At 45.2% G+C, this 18,530-nt stretch overlaps 2 protein-coding genes and 1 pseudogene across 2 annotated transcripts; 2 read left to right on the forward strand and 1 right to left on the reverse strand.

The window, feature by feature from the left end:
• The first annotated feature begins 259 nt into the window (after window positions 1-259).
• Window positions 260-1,237, forward strand: LOC137144859 (olfactory receptor 5AP2-like). The gene has a single exon (XM_067535346.1). It carries the CDS (start codon window positions 260-262, stop codon window positions 1,235-1,237), a length of 978 nt encoding a protein of 325 aa, XP_067391447.1.
• A 9,243-nt stretch (window positions 1,238-10,480) lies between these two features.
• LOC137144860 (olfactory receptor 5AP2-like) lies at window positions 10,481-11,458 on the forward strand (annotated as a pseudogene).
• Window positions 11,459-16,405: 4,947 nt separating this feature from the next.
• LOC137144861 (olfactory receptor 5AP2-like) lies at window positions 16,406-17,350 on the reverse strand. Its single transcript, XM_067535347.1, has one exon. The coding sequence runs from the start codon at window positions 17,345-17,347 to the stop codon at window positions 16,406-16,408; it is 942 nt and encodes a 313-aa protein (XP_067391448.1). The 5' UTR covers window positions 17,348-17,350.
• Between the last annotated feature and the right edge of the window lie 1,180 nt (window positions 17,351-18,530).

Genomic DNA, 18,530 nt, shown 5'->3' on the forward strand with positions numbered 1-18,530 from the left:
GTTAAAGTAATACACAAGGATGTTCAGGAGGCAGAAGGTGAGATGCATTTAGCCATAGAGATACCAGACAATAATGATGTTTCCAATGTGATTTAAAGTAGGCACGTTCAAAAATTTTCCCGAGAATGTCTCTGCCATGAAGAGCCTTGACTCAACCATTGACATTGCAAGTAGCAGTGGGAAGTCAGAATTAAAAGTCTGACTGTTTTGAAATGGAAGCAATGCTTTACATTGGATATTTTTAATGTATTTTCCTTAGATGAATCCTATGGAAAGAAAAAAGCAGGGAAATGAAACGTTCATCACAGAATTCGTTCTACTGGGATTTGGAAATCTCCCTCATTTGCAGATCTTTCTCTTCCTGCTGTTTCTAGTGATCTATCTGGTGACCATGGCCGGGAACATCCTCATCTTCACGCTAGTTGTGGCTGATCGGCACCTTCACACCCCCATGTACATCTTCCTGGGGAACCTGTCCTGCTTGGAGACCTGCTACACTTCATCACTCTTGCCCAGGATGCTGACCAGTCTCCTGACTGGGGACAGAACCATTTCTGTTAGGGGTTGCATCACACAGTTCTATTTTTTTGGTTCTCTGTTAACCACAGAATGTTCTATCTTATCTGTGATGGCCTATGACCGGTATTTGGCAATACTGAAACCACTGCACTATGCAGTCCTTTTGAACAGCAGGTTCTGCCTCCGGCTAGTTGCGTGGTCTTGGATCAGTGGATTTATGTCCATTGCCATCATAATATTTATGATGTCACAATTAACATTCTGTGGCCCCAACGAAATTGACCATTTCTTTTGTGATTTTAGCCCAATAATAAAACTGTCCTGCAGTGACACCCATATCGTGGAAGTTACTGCTTTCATACATTCCTCCATATTCACCTTTCCTCCATTTCTAGTGACCCTGGCATCCTACGTTTGTATCATCGCCACCATCCTGAGAATCCCTTCCACCACTGGGAGGCAAAAGGCATTTTCCACCTGCTCCTCTCACCTCATCGTGGTGACTATTTTCTATGGGACTCTAGTCGCTGTGTATATGCTATCAGACTCGGATGTTCTCAGGGACCTAAAGAAAGTGCTCTCTGTTGTCTATGTAGTCTTTACCCCATTGGTCAACCCCCTTATTTACAGCATAAGAAACAAGGAAGTAAAGGAAGCCTTCAGGAAAGCTGTCTTTAGACTGTTTGTCTTTTATAAGAATGCAGACATTTCCAACTGACATTCATATATTTAATTGGGCAATCATTGGTATATGAACGTGCAAAGTCTGACTCATGTGAATAGCCCTAACTTATCTTGGTGTGACTGCTAAACCCAAGACTAGTATGATTAGTACTTCCGGAATCAAGGGAAGGGTCTGAGTGTTGCCAGACTATGACACATTTTGCACTGATCCCTGCTCTTACTTTAATGTGTGAAGAACTCAGTGTATTGGCCTCAAATTTATACTATGTATCCTGTGTGTGTGGATGAATTTTCCAACATCTTATTTGGTTTCTGAGAATAAAACAATTAAGTATATTACATTTCAGAAATGTAAAATGTGTTGCTTCTCATTTGCTTTATTCCGAGTGATCTTAAAACCAGAATAAAACAGATTCCTGTAGTGGATTAGCGGTCATCTTTTCCCCTCTGTGGGTGGTAACTCACAGTGGGAGTTCAGAGGAAGGAAACTCCACCTCACTAAGTGCCTGGGGAACCATGCACTATCAGAAAATTAGAAAATCAAGTGCCAGGACCCAAGGACAGGCAGCAAAGCAATAGCAGTAGCTCTGATTAGAAGGCTAATGGAATATTGGACTGCATTAATGGGACCATTGCCAGCAGATCAAGGGAAGTGATTATTCCCTACCTTTGGCACTGGAGAGGCCACCTCTAGAATATCATGTCTAGTTTTGGGGACCCCATTACAGGAAGTATGTGGACAAATTGGAGAGAGTCCAGCAGAGGGCAACAAAAATTATCAGGAGGCTGGGGCACATGACTTATGACGAGAAGCTGAGGAAACTGGGTTTATTTAGTCTGCAGAAGCAAAGAGGGAGGGGGGATTTGATAGCAGCCTTCAACTACCTGAAAGGGGTTTCCAGGGAGGATGGAGCTAGGCTGTTTTCAGTGGTAGTAGATGACAGAACAAGGAGCAGTGGTCGGGAGGTCTAGGATGGATATTAGGAAAATGTTTTTCACTAGGAGGATGGTGAAGCACTGGAATGGGTTACTTAGGGAGGTGTTGGAATCTCCATCCTTAGAGGTTTTTAAGACAAAGCCCTGGCTGGGATGATTAAGTTGGGGTTGGTCCTGCTTTGAACAGGCGGTTGAACTAGATGATTTCCTGAGGTCCCTTCCAGACCTAATCTTCTATGATTCTTCTTTGATTCTATGATCCTCAGGCAGGGCAGACATATACACAGTCTTTTGCCTGGCGTCTTGACTCAAGCAGTTGGCAAACAAAGGCAGGCCTCTGATCCTAAAAGGGGTAGGCATCCACCCCATGGGTGGGGCGGCTGCAGGGGGTAAAGGAACCCAGGCTCACCTTACCCCACCAGGTCCCAGCCTTGGGCCCTGACAGCTGGGTCAGTGGAACCAGATCAGTATCTGGTTTCCCTGGGCTACTTCCTACCAGAGTTGTGGTGCTCAGTTCTGTAGTCCAGGATTCTTCTGTTTCCTTGGGGTATTCAGCTGCCAGCAATTCTAGGCACTTCTCTCTGATCACGGCCTCCTCGGGGGTCAGGGCACTCCTTGGCTTAGTAGGAGAGTCCAGGGCCCTCAGTAGGATGGGGAAATCTGCCTCCTTCCCTGGCCCAGCACCAACTGAATTAGAGGTCCAGCCTTTTATACATCCTGTCCTACCCCTCAGCTTCCAGAATGAGGGGCGGGGCCAACCTGTCTCCGCCTACCAGGGAGCAGAGAATGGGTCCTCCCCCTCTGGCTCAGTGGGAGGCCACTCCACCTCACCACAGCTCCCCACAGTGTCCATATTGGTACCACGCATTTAAAATACCTGTACAAGCCTGTGAAGGTGACGCGTCTTCACACACCGGGAGAGGGGATGACGGATACTCCCCTCAGGGCCTGTTCAACATCCCTGAGACACACCTGCCAGCTTGCCCTGCCTGGGGGGGAGTTTAAAAGGGAACACCTGCCACAGGAAGGGGCGGTGAACAGGCAGAGGGCCACCTCCGACAGCCAAGACAGGCCTGCCGAGAGGGAGACAGCAACAAACCTCACCCCTCCCAAAGCTGCATGACCCACAAGGAGAGGCTGGGGGTTGACCACACTTAGGCTGAGCCCAAGGAGTTGACCCAAGAGCACTGCCTGAGTTCCACATCACTTTTACCTCTTTTTATTCTCCCACAGACTCCCCTCCCTCTTAAGGGCAGAAAGAGGGGAGAGGACTCTCCTTTTGATTGTTTGCTCCAAGAACCCCTTTGGGCATCTGCCGAGGCCTGGGGTGGGGGGGAGAGTGAGACAGTATAAAGGCCTGACGCTGGGTTTGGAGGGGACTTGAGGGGATCCCGGCTCCCCATAAGGCTACATTTGCAAGAAAAAAATAGATTTAATTAATCAAAGGTATTCCAAAGATTTGTGTCTAATCATTATGGGAACAGATCTGGTGTGGCGCTACTCAGGGCTCCCTGGGCTGTGAGTCTTCTTGCTCCTTCCCTGTCTCCAGCATTGGGGGGACTCTTTCCTGTGCCAGCTAGGTGTTAGCTGACTCACAGCCATGCCAGTCCGCCACACAGGAACTATTCTCGGGGCTACACCACCCCTGCCTTTGCCCTGCAGGTTGACAAGTGATACACTACAACCACCAAGTCCCATCAAAGTGTTCCCCTGTGATACCCAGCCCTTGAACACTAGGTATCCACAGAAATACTACATTTTTTCCAAAAGAAACCAGTTTTACTTAGATTACCTATAATACTCCCAGCACTTGAGTTCAACTGTAAAACTAAAGGAAACGTATTTCAGAAAGATTCAAAGAGAGGTAGGAGGTGGGAAAAAATGGCTACTTATTAAACCAAATTATAACTATAGGAGAGTTAAGAGTTAAAAACTGGACAAGTAGTCATTCCTAAACTACAGGGAACAGGGTCATGGCAAGGGCAAACCTTGTTTCTGTTAACTAACATTCTACCATTCGGTCCTTCCTATCCACAGCCTGCCAAGTTCATCCATGTCCTTCTAAAAGTGCAGTGTTGTTAGTGCCACACAGTGCTGCTGCAACGTTGTGAAGACTACTAATGGTACGTCTACACTGACGGCAGCAAAGTCAGTGAAGACCCGCTTAATTGATCCAGAAGTAGACGCAGTAAAACCACCCCCTCAAGTGGCGTAGTACTGCGTTGACTATCCTGTACTTTGTACTTGCCAGTTGGAACAAAACATCCTCATGCCTTATCCTGTATTTCCCTCCTTATCTTACAGGGGGCCTGTCGTCTATGTACCATCTCCTAGGAATGTGTTTACACTGTTATTTGAGAACTCTGGGTCTTCCTCTACCATCCTCTCAGGTCAGGAATGTGCTTATTTGGTTTAGCTAATACCTGGTGTGTTGCTATGTGCCTGCACACTTTCACCCACAAACACATACACACACAAAGTTCTACAAAGATGAAGTATAGTTACCAGCCTTTGCTGCTCATGTTAGTCCGCTAGCCAGGTGGCTAAGACAGGAGGGAGGGAGCAGGCATCTGCTGACGTGCACCGATGCTCTTGGAGGATGATTATAGAACCAAACCCAAAGTCCTCATCTTTCAGTCCCTTCTTTATACTGCCTGGTCAGTTAGTCCCCATTTTGTTGTTGTTCATTTGATTTTTCTTTCCAAAGTGAAGTACTTCACACTTACCATTATTGAGTTTCATCTTGTAGGTTGCACACCAATTCTCCAATTTTGTCACATTGGTTGGAATGCAAAACCTATCCTTCCAAGGACTTGCAACCCACTTCAGTTGGTGTCATCTGAAAATGTTATAACCCTACCATATAAAATAGATGTGCATATGGGGTAGATAGATACTAGCTGGCTGGCTAGCCAACTAGCTGCAGAAAATATTGAATTCTGAATTACGCGTAACAAAAGCTTAGGCCTTTACGACTTGATCTAAAAGAATAACATCGTTTTAGTGGCACACTGCTGTATTTGTTTGGTTCTAATATTAGAAAGAAACAGGATCTTGTGCACATAAATGATACATACATTAGAGTATCAAACCGACATCTTACTGATACACCAAAGCGAAGAGACGGAAGCCAGCGTGGTTGCAACACACATGGCAATTCCAGTTGTACTCAGCTATGGGACAAGTTTATAGAGCGGAGTGATGTCAAATCTGTGCTATAAATGTATTTACATTAAGTGTGCGGGAAATGGATTAGGACATGGGGGCAAAATTCGATTGTGTGAATCCTATGCATGCACCCTGACTCATATGAGTTGTCTACTAACCGGGGGGATTTTGCCTGAGTAAGAATTCAGTAAGTCCCCCAAGGTTTGCCATTGATTTTTAGAGGGATGTCATAGGGAGCACATATTGAAGAGGTTTTTTTCCAGGCTATGGCAAAACTGAGACAGAGTAACGACTGGCTAGTAAAGAGGACCAGTCCCTATTACTGAGTGTGGTATATGAGAAAGGACAGGGGGTGCTGAGGAAACAGAACAGCTCCTCCTTGATCCCATCCAGGGCTCCTGTTCTTCCTCTCTGCCACAGTGTACAACAGTCTTTGAACTATTCATATAGCAGGTGGATTGCACCCCAGGAAGGGGTGAGAGGTGGAGGGAATAGAAAGGAAACATCTCCTTTCTCTCCAGGATGCAGGAAGGGTGAGGGGGATCCTGAAATATGAAAGAAAAGAAGAGATAATAATGGTCCAACTCCATCAAAAATACTGGAGACACGGCAGAAGTGGATTGGCTTCAGGTGGAAAGTCACCTAGAACCATGCTCAACATGCTGGCTACTATTTCATAACTTTTGTGTCCTCATAGTGCCACACCATGACATTACAGCAACATGACACCGTCCCACGGTGCAATCACTGCAAAGCAACATCTGGCAAATTACAATCATTCTGCGCCTCTCTGCCTCTTTGTCTGATGACCAAGTGACTGCCCCTCAGCTCTTCCAGCCCCTGTGGATTGAAGCTGTCTATTCTATATCCCTGTTGCAGATGTAGCAGAAAAACCTTGCCTCATTCTGGAAGTCTGACATCATCATTTGTTACTAAGGGTGGCTTGGTTTGGCTGGGAACATCCCTGCAGAGTCTTTGGGGAGAATTCCCATGTGGTCACCAAAGCAGATATAGGTGATTGCAGCAGAGCACACGGGGAATCCTGGAGTGAAAGTGACAGTCTGAGTCTGTGTTTGTGCGTTAAGCAAGAATTTGTATAGCGACATTAAAAATTGAAGAGGAATATGAAGACACTTTGCTTTTGGTGTCATTCTCCTCTCATCTTAATTTTATAAGAGCACATCTCTGTTGTTCTCCATTCAGTTATTCCTGATTTATACCAGGGTAAGTGAGAGGGGAATTGTTTGCTAATTACCTCCTTAAACATCTAAACCTTAATTATTTCAATGTTAACAACTGTAATGTACTCAAGTGTGTACATTTCTTTTATATTTATTTATGGATGTATGCATTTATTTATTTGTATTTTGTTGATTCCCTCCCTCCCCCCCGGAATGAAGTGGAGAACAGAGGGGAGGGTGACATTTCATATTCCATCCATCCATTAGGGATTAATCAAAGGATTTTAAAAAGTTAGAGCTATTTTTTTCCAAATTTCTCTGAAGTCCCTCTTCTCTAAAATGTTAGCTGCCGTTTAGCTGCCAGGTCAGCAAAGTCACTGTACCAGGCAAGCTTCTATCGCTCCAGACAATGTGCTTATTTCTTCACTAACTCCTAAAAGCCTGTGCTGTCTCACAAGCGTCGCTCATCTGTGTTAAAAAGCCTGAAACTGGCTGAGAACTTAGCCAAGAGTGAAGCACAGTGATAAATGAAGCTGGTGATATTCTAAACAAAAAGAGCTCTTAGTTCTTCTCGTGGCTGTTTCCATCACTTCACACTGACTCAACAGGCACTCATTTGGAGAGATGCTTTGGGCTAATGTGTGTGCTGGTTGTGTGGATTTGTCAGCCTTCTTGATGTCATCCATTATTAGTTCTTCTTCCCTGCTAAAAAGAGGACATACACTGTCCTTCGTCTTTCTTCTAATGTTCTCATAATTCCTCGTCTTATTGCCTTTTATGTCTCTTGCTACGTGTAACTCACTTTGTGCCTTAGCCTTTCTGATGTTGTCCCTATACACTTGGGGTATTCTGTTATAGAATAATAGACTATTAGAGTTGGAAGGGACCTCAGGAGGTCATCTAGTCCAACCCCCTGCTCAGAGCAGGACCAACCCCAACTAAACCATCCCAGCCAGGACTTTGTCAAGCCACACCTTAAAAACCTCTAAGGATGGAGATTCCAACACTTCCCTAGGTAACCCATTCCAGTGCTTCACCACCCTAGTAGGGAAAAACTTTTTCCTCATATCCAACCTAGACCTCCCCCACTGCAACTTGAAACCATTTTTCCTTGTTCTATCATCTACTACCATTGAGAAGAACCTAGCTCCATCCTCCCAGGAGCCCCATTTCAGGTAGTTAAACACTGCTATCAAATCCCCCCTCATTCTTCTCTTTTGCAGACTAAACAAGCCTAATTCCCTCAATCTCGCCTCATAAATCTTGTGCTCCAGCTCCATAATCATTTTTGTTGCCCTCCACTGGACTCTCTCCAACTTGTCCACATCTTTTTTGTAGTGGGGGGCCCAAAACTGGACACTATACTCCAAATGCGGCCTCACCAATGCTGAATAGAGGGGAATAATCACTTCCCTCAATCTGCTGGCAATGCTCATATTAATGCAGCCCAATATGCTACTAGTCTTCTTGGCAACCAGGGCACACTGCTGACTCTTATCCAGGTTCTTATCCATTGTAACCCCCAGGTCCTTTTCTGCAGAACCACTGCCTACTCAATCCATCCCCAGTCTGTAGCAGTGCATGGGATTCTTCCGTCCTAAGGGCAGGACTCTGTACTTGTCCTTTTTGAAACTCATCAGATTTCTTTTTCCCCAATCCTCCAATTTGTCTAGGTCATTCTGTATCCTATCCCTACCCTCCATCCTATCTACCACTCCCCCAGTTTAGTTTCATCTGCAAACTTGCTGAAGGTGCAATGCTCCCCATCTTTCAGATCATTAATGAAGGTGTTGAACAAAACTGGCCCCAGGACCAACCCCTGGGGCACTCCGCTTGTTACCAGTTGCAAGCTAAACATCGAGGCATTGATCACTATCTTCTGAGCCTGATGATCTAGCCAGCTTCCATTCCATCTTATATTCCATTCATCCAACCCATACTTCATTAACTTTCTGATAAGAATATTGTGGGAGATTGTATCAAAGGTTTTTGAAAGTCAAGATATATCACATCCACCGCTTTCCTCACATCCACTGAGCCAGTCATCTCATCATAGAAGGCAATCGTGAATCCATGCTGACTGTTCCTGATCACCTTCTACTCTTTCAATTGCCCCAAAATGGATTCCTTGAGGACCTGCTCCATGATTTTTCTGAGGACTGATGTAAGGCTGACTGATCTGTAATTCCCCATTTCCTCCTTCTTCCCTTTTTGAAGATGGGCTCTATACTTGCTTTTTTCCAGTCATCTGGGACCTCCCCCATCGCCACGAGTTTTCAGAGGTAATCCCCAGTGGCTCTGAAATCACATCTGCTAACTTCCTCATCACTCTTGGATGCATTGCATCCAGCCCCATGGACCTGTGCATGTCCAGCCTTTCTAAATAGTCCTGAACCTGTTCTTTCAGCACTGAGGGCTGCTCACCTCCTCCCCATTCTGTGCTGCACAGTGCAGTAGTCTGGGAGCTGACTTTGTCTATGAAGACAGAGGCAAAAAAACATTGAGTACTTCAGCTTTTCCCACAACCTCTGTCACTAGGTTGCCTCCCATGTTCTGTAAGGGGCCCACACTTTCCCTAATCTTCCTCTTGCTGCTAATATACTTGTAGAAACTCTTCTTGTTATCCTTTACGTCCTTTGCTAGCTGCAACTCCAATTGTGCTTTGACCTCCCTGATTTCACTCCTGCATGCTCGAGTAATATTTTATACTCCTCCCTAGTCATCTGATCAAGCTCCCACTTCTTGTAAGCTTCCTTTTTGTGTCTAAGATCACCAAAAGATTTCTCTGCTAAGCCAAGCTGGGCACTGACTATATTTGCTATTTTTTCTGCACATCTGGATGGTTTTTCCTGAGCCCTCAAGAAAGTTTCTTTAAAATACAGCCAGCTCTCTTGGTCCCCTTTTCGCCTCATATTAGCCTCCCATGGGATCCTGGCCATCAGCTCCCTGAGGGAGTCAAAGTCTTCTTTTCTGAAGTCCATGGTCCATATCCTGCTGTTCTCCTTTCTTCTTTTTGTCAGAATCCTGAACTCGACCATCTCATGGTCATTGCTCCTTAGGTTGCCACCCGCTTCTAATTCCCCTACCAAATCTTCCCTGTTTGGGAGTAGCAGGTAAAGAGGAGCACGGTGGAGAGGAGTAGGTTCTTCCAGCAGTTGCACCAGGAAGTTGTCCCCAACTTTCTCCACAAATGTCCTGGATTGTCTGTGCTCTTCTCCCAGCAGATGTCAGGGTGATTGAAGTCCCCCATGAGAACCAGGTCCTTTGATCCGGAGACTTTCACTCGTTGTTTAAAGAAAGCCTCATCTACTCCATTCTCCTGGTCTGGTGGTCTATAACAGATGCACACCAAAACATCACCCTTGGTGCAACTTTGCAAACTGTCTTAAGTATCATCTCCATTTTACACAAGATCAACTGAACATTTGTAGAGAACTGTTTTTTCACAAATCTCAACTTACGTTAATAAAAGGTAACTGGTATCATCATCATCTCTTTTATTGAGGAGGGAACAAGGGCCTGGTAGAGGAAGTGACAAGAACAAGGACATGGAGTGGATGAGATAGCAATAAAACCCACATCTCTGGGATCGAATTCTAGTGTCCACTCTGTTGTAATCTGCTGGATTCTGCGGTGTAAATATGGGTAAAAGGGAGATGACTGGTATTTTCATCTGAAACCAAGCAAGTGGCATTTAATTCTCTTAGGCTCCACTGATAATACAGACACTGTGGCAAAAGTAATACACAAGGATGTTCAGGAGGCAGAAGGTGAGATGCATTTAGCCATAGAGATACCAGACAATAATGATGTTTCCAATGTGATTTAAAGTAGACATGTTCAAAAATTTTCCCGAGAATGTCTCTGCCATGAAGAGTCTTGACTCAACCATTGACATTGCAACTAGCAGTGGGAAGTCAGAATTAAAAGTATGACTGTTTTGAAATGGAAGCAACGCTTTACATTGGATGTTTTTAATGTATTTTCCTTAGATGAATCCCATGGAAAGAAAAAGGCAGGGAAATGAAACATTCATCACAGAATTCATTCTACTGGGATTTGGAAATCTCCCTCATTTGCAGATCTTTCTCTTCCTGCTGTTTCTAGTGATCTATCTGGTGACCATGGCCGGGAACATCCTCATCTTCGCGCTAGTTGTGGCTGATCGGCACCTTCACACCCCCATGTACTTCTTCCTGGGGAACCTGTCCTGCTTGGAGACCTGCTACACTTCATCACTCTTGCCCAGGATGCTGACCAGTCTCCTGACTGGGGACAGAACCATTTCTGTTAGGGGTTGCATCACACAGTTGTATTTCTTTGGTTCTCTGTTAACCACAGAATGTTCTATCTTATCTGTGATGGCCTATGACCGGTATTTGGCAATACTGAAACCGCTGCACTATGCAGTCCTTTTGAACAGCAGGTTCTGCCTCCAGCTAGTCGCGTGGTCTTGGATCAGTGGATTTATGTCCATTGCCATCATAATATATATGATGTCACAATTATCATTCTGTGGCCCCAACGAAATTGACCATTTCTTTTGTGATTTTAGCCCAATAATAAAACTGTCCTGCAGTGACACCCATATCGTGGAAGTTACTGCTTTCATACATTCCTCCATATTCACCTTTCCTCCATTTCTAGTGACCCTGGCATCCTAGGTTTGTATCATCGCCACCATCCTGAGAATCCCTTCCACTACTGGGAGGCAAAAGGCATTTTCCACCTGCTCCTCTCACCTCATCGTGGTGACTATTTTCTATGGGACTCTAGTCGCTGTGTATATGCTATCAGACTTGGATGTTCTCAGGGACCTAAAGAAAGTGCTCTCTGTTGTCTATGGAGCCCTAACCCCATTGGTCAACCCCCTTATTTACAGCATGAGAAACAAGGAGGTAAAGGAAGCCTTCCGGAAAGCTGTATTTAGACTGTTTGTCTTTTATAAGAATGCAGATATTTCAAACTGACATTGATATATTTAATTGGGCAATCATTGGTATATGAACGTGCAATGTCTGACGCGTGTGAATAGCCCTAACTTATCTTGGTGTGACTGCTAAAGCCAAGACTAGCATGATCAGTACTTCCTGAATCAAGGGAAGGGTCTGGGTGTTGCCAGACTATGATGCATTTTGCACTGATCCCTGCTCCTACTTTAACGTGTGAAGATCTCAGTGTATTAGCCCCAAATTTACACTACTTATCCTCCGAGTGTGGATGAATTTTCCAACATCTTATTTGGTTTCTGAGAATAAAACAGTTAAGTATATTACATTTCAGAAATGTAAAATGCTTTGCTTCTCATTTGCTTTATCCCGAGTGATCTTAAAACCAGAATAAAACACACTCCTGTAGTGGATTAGCAGTTGTCCTTTCCCCTCTGTGGGAGGTAACTCACAGTGGGAGTTCAGAGGGAGGAAACTCCACCTCACTAAGTGCCTGGGGAACCACGCACTATCAGGAAATTAGAAAATCAAGTGCCGGGACCTGAGGCCAGGCAGCAAAGCAATCTAGGTAGCTCTGATTTGAAGGCTAACGGAATATTGGACTGCATTAATGGGACCATTACCAGCAGATCAAGGGCAGTGATTATTCTCTACCTTTGGCACTGGAGAGGCCACCTCTAGAGTATTGTATCTAGTTGTGGGGCCCCCATTACAGGAAGTATGTGGACAAATTGGAGAGAGTCCAGCAGAGGGCAACAAAAATTATCAGGAGGCTGGGGCACATGATTTATGACGAGAAGTTGAGGAAACTGGGCTTATTTAGTCTGCAGAAGCAAAGAGTAAGGGGGGATTTGATAGCAGCCTTCAACTATCTTAAGGGGGTTTCCAGGGAGGATGCAGCTAAGCTGTTCTCAGTGGTGGCAGATGACAGAACAAGCAGCAGTGATCTCAAGTTGCAGTAGGGGAGGTCTAGGTTGGATATTAGGAAAAAAAAATTCTGTAGGAGGGTGGAGAAGCACTGGAATGGGTTATTTAGGGAGGTGGTGGATTCTCCATCCTTAGAGGTTTTTAAGACAAAGTCCTGGCTGGGATGATTTAGTTGGGGTTGGTCCTGCTTTGATCAGGGGGTCAGACTAGATGACTTCCTGAGGTCCCTTCCAGACCTAATCTTCTATGATTCTTCTTTGATTCTATGATCCTCAGGCAGGACAGAGGTATACACAGTCTTTCTCCTGACGTCTTGACTCAGGCAGTCGGCAAACAAAGGCAGGCCCCTTATCCTAAAAGGGGTAGGCAGCCACCCTATAGGTGGGGCGGCTGCAGGGGTTAAAGGAACCCAGGCTCACCTTATTCCATCAGGTCCCAGCCCTGGGCCCTGACAGTGGTGGAGGTGTCTGACACTGGGTCAGTGGAACCATATAAGTGTCTGGTTTCCCTGGGTTACTTCCTACCAGAGTTGGGGTGCCGGGTTTTGTAGTCCAGGGGTCCTCTGTTTCCTTGGGGTATTCGGCTGCCAGCAATTCTAGGCACTTCTCCCTGATCACGGCCTCCTCAGGGGTCAGGGCGCTCCTTGGCTCAGTAACAGAGTCCAGGGCCCTCAGTAGGATGGGGACATCTGCCTCCTTCCCTGGTCTAGCACCAACTGAATTAGTGGTCCTGCCTTTTATACATCCTGTCCTACCCCTTAGCTTCCAGAATGAGGGGTGGGCCCAATCTGTCTCCGCCCACCAGGGAGCAGAGAATGGGTCCTCCTTCTCTGGCTCAGTGGGAGGCCACTCCACCTCACTACAGCTCCCTACAGTGTCCATATTGGTACCATTCATTTAAAATACCTGTGCAATCCTGTAAAGGTGACGCGCCTTCACACACCCAGAGAGGGGATGATGGATGCTCCCCTCAGGACCCCTGAGACACACCTGCCAGCTTGATCTGCCTGGTTGATTGTTTGCTCCAAGAACCCCTTTGGGCATCTGCTCCGAGAACCCCTTTGGGCATCTGGGGTGGGGGGGGGAGAGTGAGACAGTATAAAGGCCTGACGCTGGGTTTGGAGGGGACTTGAGGGGATCCCGGCTCCCCATAAGGCTACATTTGCAAGAAAAAAATAGATTTAATTAATCAAAGGTATTCCAAAGATTTGTGTCTAATCATTATGGGAACAGACTTGGTGTGGCGCTACTCAGGGCTCCCTGGGCTGTGAGTCTTCTTGCTCCTCCCCTGTCTCCAGCCTTGGGGGGACTCTTTCCTGTGCCAGCTAGGTGTTAGCTGCCTCACAACCATGCCAGTCCGCCACACAGGAACTGTTCTTGGGGCTACACCACCCCTGCCTTTGCCCTGCAGGTTGACAAGAGATGCACAACAACCACCAAGTCCCATCAAAGTGTCCCCCTGTGATACCCAGCCCTTGAACACCAGATCCCACAGAAATACCACATTTTTTCCAAAAGAAACCAGTTTTACTTAGATTACCTATAATACTCCCAGCACTTGAGTTCAACTGTAAAACTAAAGGAAATGTATTTCAGACAGATTCAAAGAGAGGTAGGAGGTGGCTACTTATAAAACTAAATTATAACTTTAGGAGAGTAAAGAGTTAAGAACTGGACAAGTAGTCAGGCCTAAACTACAGGGAACAGGGTCATGGCAAGGGCAAAACTTTTTTCTGTTAATTGGTGTGAATTTTAGTTATAGTCTGTTATCTTTTTCTTCTTTTCCTCCCTTCCTGGCCATCTGTGCTGGGAATGAGGCTAATAAAATCACTATCACCACTTCTGAGTAAGGCCTTGGTGGGAAGAAAGCATTCTCTACCTTCTCCCCCTGGCATGCCTTACTTCTAAGAATGTTAGTGTAGAATTTATAGGTTTTAAGGTGATGTGCCTGAACTCTGTATGGTAATCCTGTAAACAACAAACAGGGGCGAGTATAATTGTATTCATCATGTAGTTGTTAATATTCATTTTATAGGTGTCAATGTAACCAAATAAGGGTCTATGGGGAGTTGCTGAAAATGTATACATTTACATACTGGTATGGATAAAAGAATTGTAAAGTAACCCCTTTGTTGCTCACTCGCGGCGTCAAGATGGAACAAGCAGGCAATAAAGGGTTCAGTCTCCCCAATCCACCCCCGGGACAACCTGTTTGATTATTTCTAACAAATTGAATTACACCAGTTAAGGATCTGGCCTATTGACACCAATGAAGCTACTCTGATTTACGCCAGCTGGGGTTCAGATCCCATTGACTCCAGTGAAACTACATTGTTTTACACTAATTGGGGATCTGGCCCACGGTTTACTTTGAAATCCATTGACTTCATTATTTTACACCAGTTGGTGTTGGTCCTGCTTTGAGCAGGGGCTCGGACTAGATGACCTCCTGAGGTCCCTTCCAACCCTAATCTTCTATGACTCTATGATTCAATGAAGCTACACCAGCTGACGACCTAGTCCCAAAACGGTTTTTATCTTTTTCACATCTGTTCAGCCTTGTTTTTTCCTAAATTATGCCTCCGTCTCTTTTTATAATGGCAACATCTAGATATTGCTGCAATGGGCTCTATATGATAGATAGATAGATAGATAGATAGATAGATAGATTAGAAAGAAAGAAAGAAAGAAAGAAAGAAATTCATTGTGCTATACTAGATGAATTGATATATAATCCAGGATAATCTAGTCTAAACTCCGGTATACCCAGGCCATATTTTTTCTCAGAGTCTGGATTAAAGCATGCCTTTTCCAAAGAAGTCTAATACAGTTCTGTAACCACCATACAATGGCAAGTCCACCGCCTAGAATCGGTGGTATTTGGGTGGAAAAATAGATGGTTAGAGACAGTCAGTCTGAAAACCTGGTGTGCAACAGAGAGGACAACTTCTGAGAGGTGCTGAGCACATTCATATCCCAGGGAGAGAAATTGCCGTTGATTTCAGTGGAAGGGGGGTATGACCCGTCCTATTCACACATGCTGTCTCGTGGATTTCATTAGAACCACTTCCTGGGTAAGGACTAACAAGGGAGAGGGTTTGTAGGATCGTGCTTCGTGATTGTGTCAGAGATTGTCCATTTCATTTTGCCCTGCACACCAATATCTTGCAACCTCTGAATTTATTGTGAAAAAGCTGTCGCAGGTCAAGGCAACAGCACCTGCAGTCCCCCTTTAAGGTCCACTCCAGGCACCCAGCTATCAAGGCAACAGCACCTGCAGTCCCCCTTTAAGGTCCACTCCAGGCTCCCAGCTACCCAGCCGTTGCCTCTCTTGGTTGGACCCCGGCCTCTCTCTCCCTCCTGACCAGAGTGATTCCAGGCTGCACCACTCCCTGCCTACCCTATGATCTCCCCAGCAAAAGACAGTCTGCATAATCAGGCCTGTTGTGCCTTCTATTAAGAACAGTTCAATGACCACAGGTAAATTACCACACAGATCTTTATAAGCAAGCTCATTTTTTTCTGAAGGTGAAAGCATTACAGAAAATATATTGCAAGCAATAAAAGAACCTTCACATCAAGCAGAGCTAATTCTAACCGGGGTTCTGGCCGGCGATTAGTCTTCAAACCCCACCCAGGAATTTTCCCGTGGTTTCAAGTTCATAACACCTTTGGCTCAGAAGAAGAAGCTCCATGAATCTGTGAGTGAGTCTTTTTTTCCAATTTGGTGTCTTTAAAGAGACTGCAAATAGGTAATCAGCCAGACAATGGGTCCCCGCCCAGGGGCAAATCTTCAAAGAATTTAGATTTGGCATAGCCAGACACTTCAAACAATGTGCATTAGCACATGCCCTGACCACTTAATTTTAAAAGTTCACTTTGTTTGAAGTCCCTAACGTTTCCCAAGGTTTGCATTAGCCAAGTGTCCTAGAGAAGTCACATAAAATCCCACAATAACAAATAAACAATTGCATGTTTAGACAATGAAATTAAACTTATTTCAATAAGATTTATCTGGGAGTTGGCAGGAGTTTGCCCTCTGTCATAGCAGCAGGTTCCTGATTGCTTTTCTCAGGGCCCCCTTGACCTCTTTGTTTCTCAGGCTGTATATGAAGGGATTGGCCATAGGAGTCAGAATTGTGTAGAAGAGAGAGAACACTTTGTTCAGGGATCTCATGGTGCTGGTTCTTGGTAACAGATACACAATGATCAGGGACCCATAGAAAATGGCAACAACAATGAGATGAGAGGAGCAGGTGGAAAATGCTTTTTGGCGCCCAGTGCTGGAAGGGATTCTCAGGATGGTGATGATAATGCACATGTAAGATGCCAGGGTAAATACAAACAGGGGCAGAGTGAATAAGGATGAGAATATGAAGGTCACAAGTTCCATCAAGCGGCTGTCACTGCAGGACAGTTTCATCACTGGGGTGAGATCACAAAAGAAGTGGTCAATTTCCCGGGGGCCGCAGAATGTTAATTGTGACATTAAGAATATGATTAGAGTAATTGCTATGAAGCCATTCATCCAAGAGCCAGCCACTAGGTAGAAGCAGAACCTGCCACTCATACGGACTGCATAATGCAGTGGCTTGCATATTGCTAAATACCGATCATAAGACATCGTAGACAAGAGACAACACTCAGAACCCACCAGAGAAGCAAAGAAATAAAACTGCACAATACAGCCACGGACAGAAATGGTTCTGTCCCCAGTCAGGAGGCTGGCCAGCATCCTGGGCAGGATGGTGGAGGTGTAGCAGATCTCCAAGCAGGACAAGTTCCCCAGGAAGAAGTACATGGGGATGTGAAGACGTTGATCAGTCACAACTAGCACAACGATGAGGGTGTTCCCGGCCACGGTCACGATGTAGATCACTAGAAACAGTAGGAAAAGATGGGTCTGCAGTTGAGGGAGATTCCCAAATCCCAGGAGGATGAATTCTGTGATGGACGTTTGGTTTCCCTGTTCTGTGTTTGCCATAGTTTTAACTAGGGGAAATTGAACAGAGATGATATCAGGGTGATACATTTGTCTGCTAGTAGAATGGTACTTAAATTCCATTAATATTTGAATACCAACCAGGCTAAGTGTGGGGACCTTTCTTGGACAATCTAAGGAGGTAGCCTGCTATCTCTGCTGGAGTCACGCAACCTTTTCTTTCTGGCACCCTGAATATGTCTGTAGATTACAGCAACCAAAACCCTTATCAATGAGGAGAAAGATATCTACAGCTGGGGATATTTCTCACTGAAAATTTCAGACCAGGGAAATTTCAGATCAGGGGCAACTGAAACATTCTGTAATTTCATATCAACTTTGCCAGATTGCTTTGATTGAAAACAAACAGAGAAACCCCCAAAATGTTGAAAGGTTTTGTTTTGACATTTTTGAAAGAAAACCTTTCAATTTTTTTATTCAAAATGACTTCCTGTTTAAATTTGCATTCTCATTTCATTTTAAAAAAGGTCAAATAAACCCAAGCTTGAAAAGAAAACACAACGTTTTATGTTGGTCACGTGAAACATTTTGTGTGACCGAAAACAGTTTTTGGTTTTCATTTTCCAGGTTGGCCAGGGAACTGAAAAAATTGGTGGTTCACGCAGCTCTGGATGTATCTTCTCAGGTTGCATTACATCCCAATGATGGAGCACCACTGTGGGGGGAATCAGGATCTGTGAAGTTTATTCTTGATTCTGTGTGACATTGAATAAGCCAATCCCCCTCTCAGTGCCTCAGTTTTCTCCTCTGTAAAATGGGGATAATTGCAATGACCTTTAAAAACACATAAAGTCATAGAGTTTAAGGCAGAGGGGACCACCAAATCAATTCCCCGGCACCACTCAGCACCCGCACACTAAACCGAACAGCTGCATGGGACCAAAGTATGACAGCCCCCAGGAGATTAGCCGAAGCTGTGCCATGGGCAGAGAATAGGAGGGGCCGAGGTGCACCAGTGCCTGAGGCTCCTGCCATGTCAGGGAAATGATTAAGCAAAATACACCCAGATAATCCTGGCAATTGATCCACACCTATCTGCTTCAGGGGAAGATGACAAATCCCCAAGGTCCCTGCAAACCTGAGCTGGGGGAAAATTCCTTTCCCACCCCACATACGGTGACCAGTTAGTTCCTGGGCTTGTGAGCAAGAACCAGCCAGGTGAGCA

This window comes from Emydura macquarii, unplaced genomic scaffold (genome assembly GCF_026122565.2).
Source record: "Emydura macquarii macquarii isolate MOO-44397 ecotype Brisbane River unplaced genomic scaffold, CSIRO-AGI_Emac_v2 contig_3487, whole genome shotgun sequence".
Classification (NCBI taxonomy): Eukaryota; Metazoa; Chordata; order Testudines; family Chelidae; genus Emydura; species Emydura macquarii.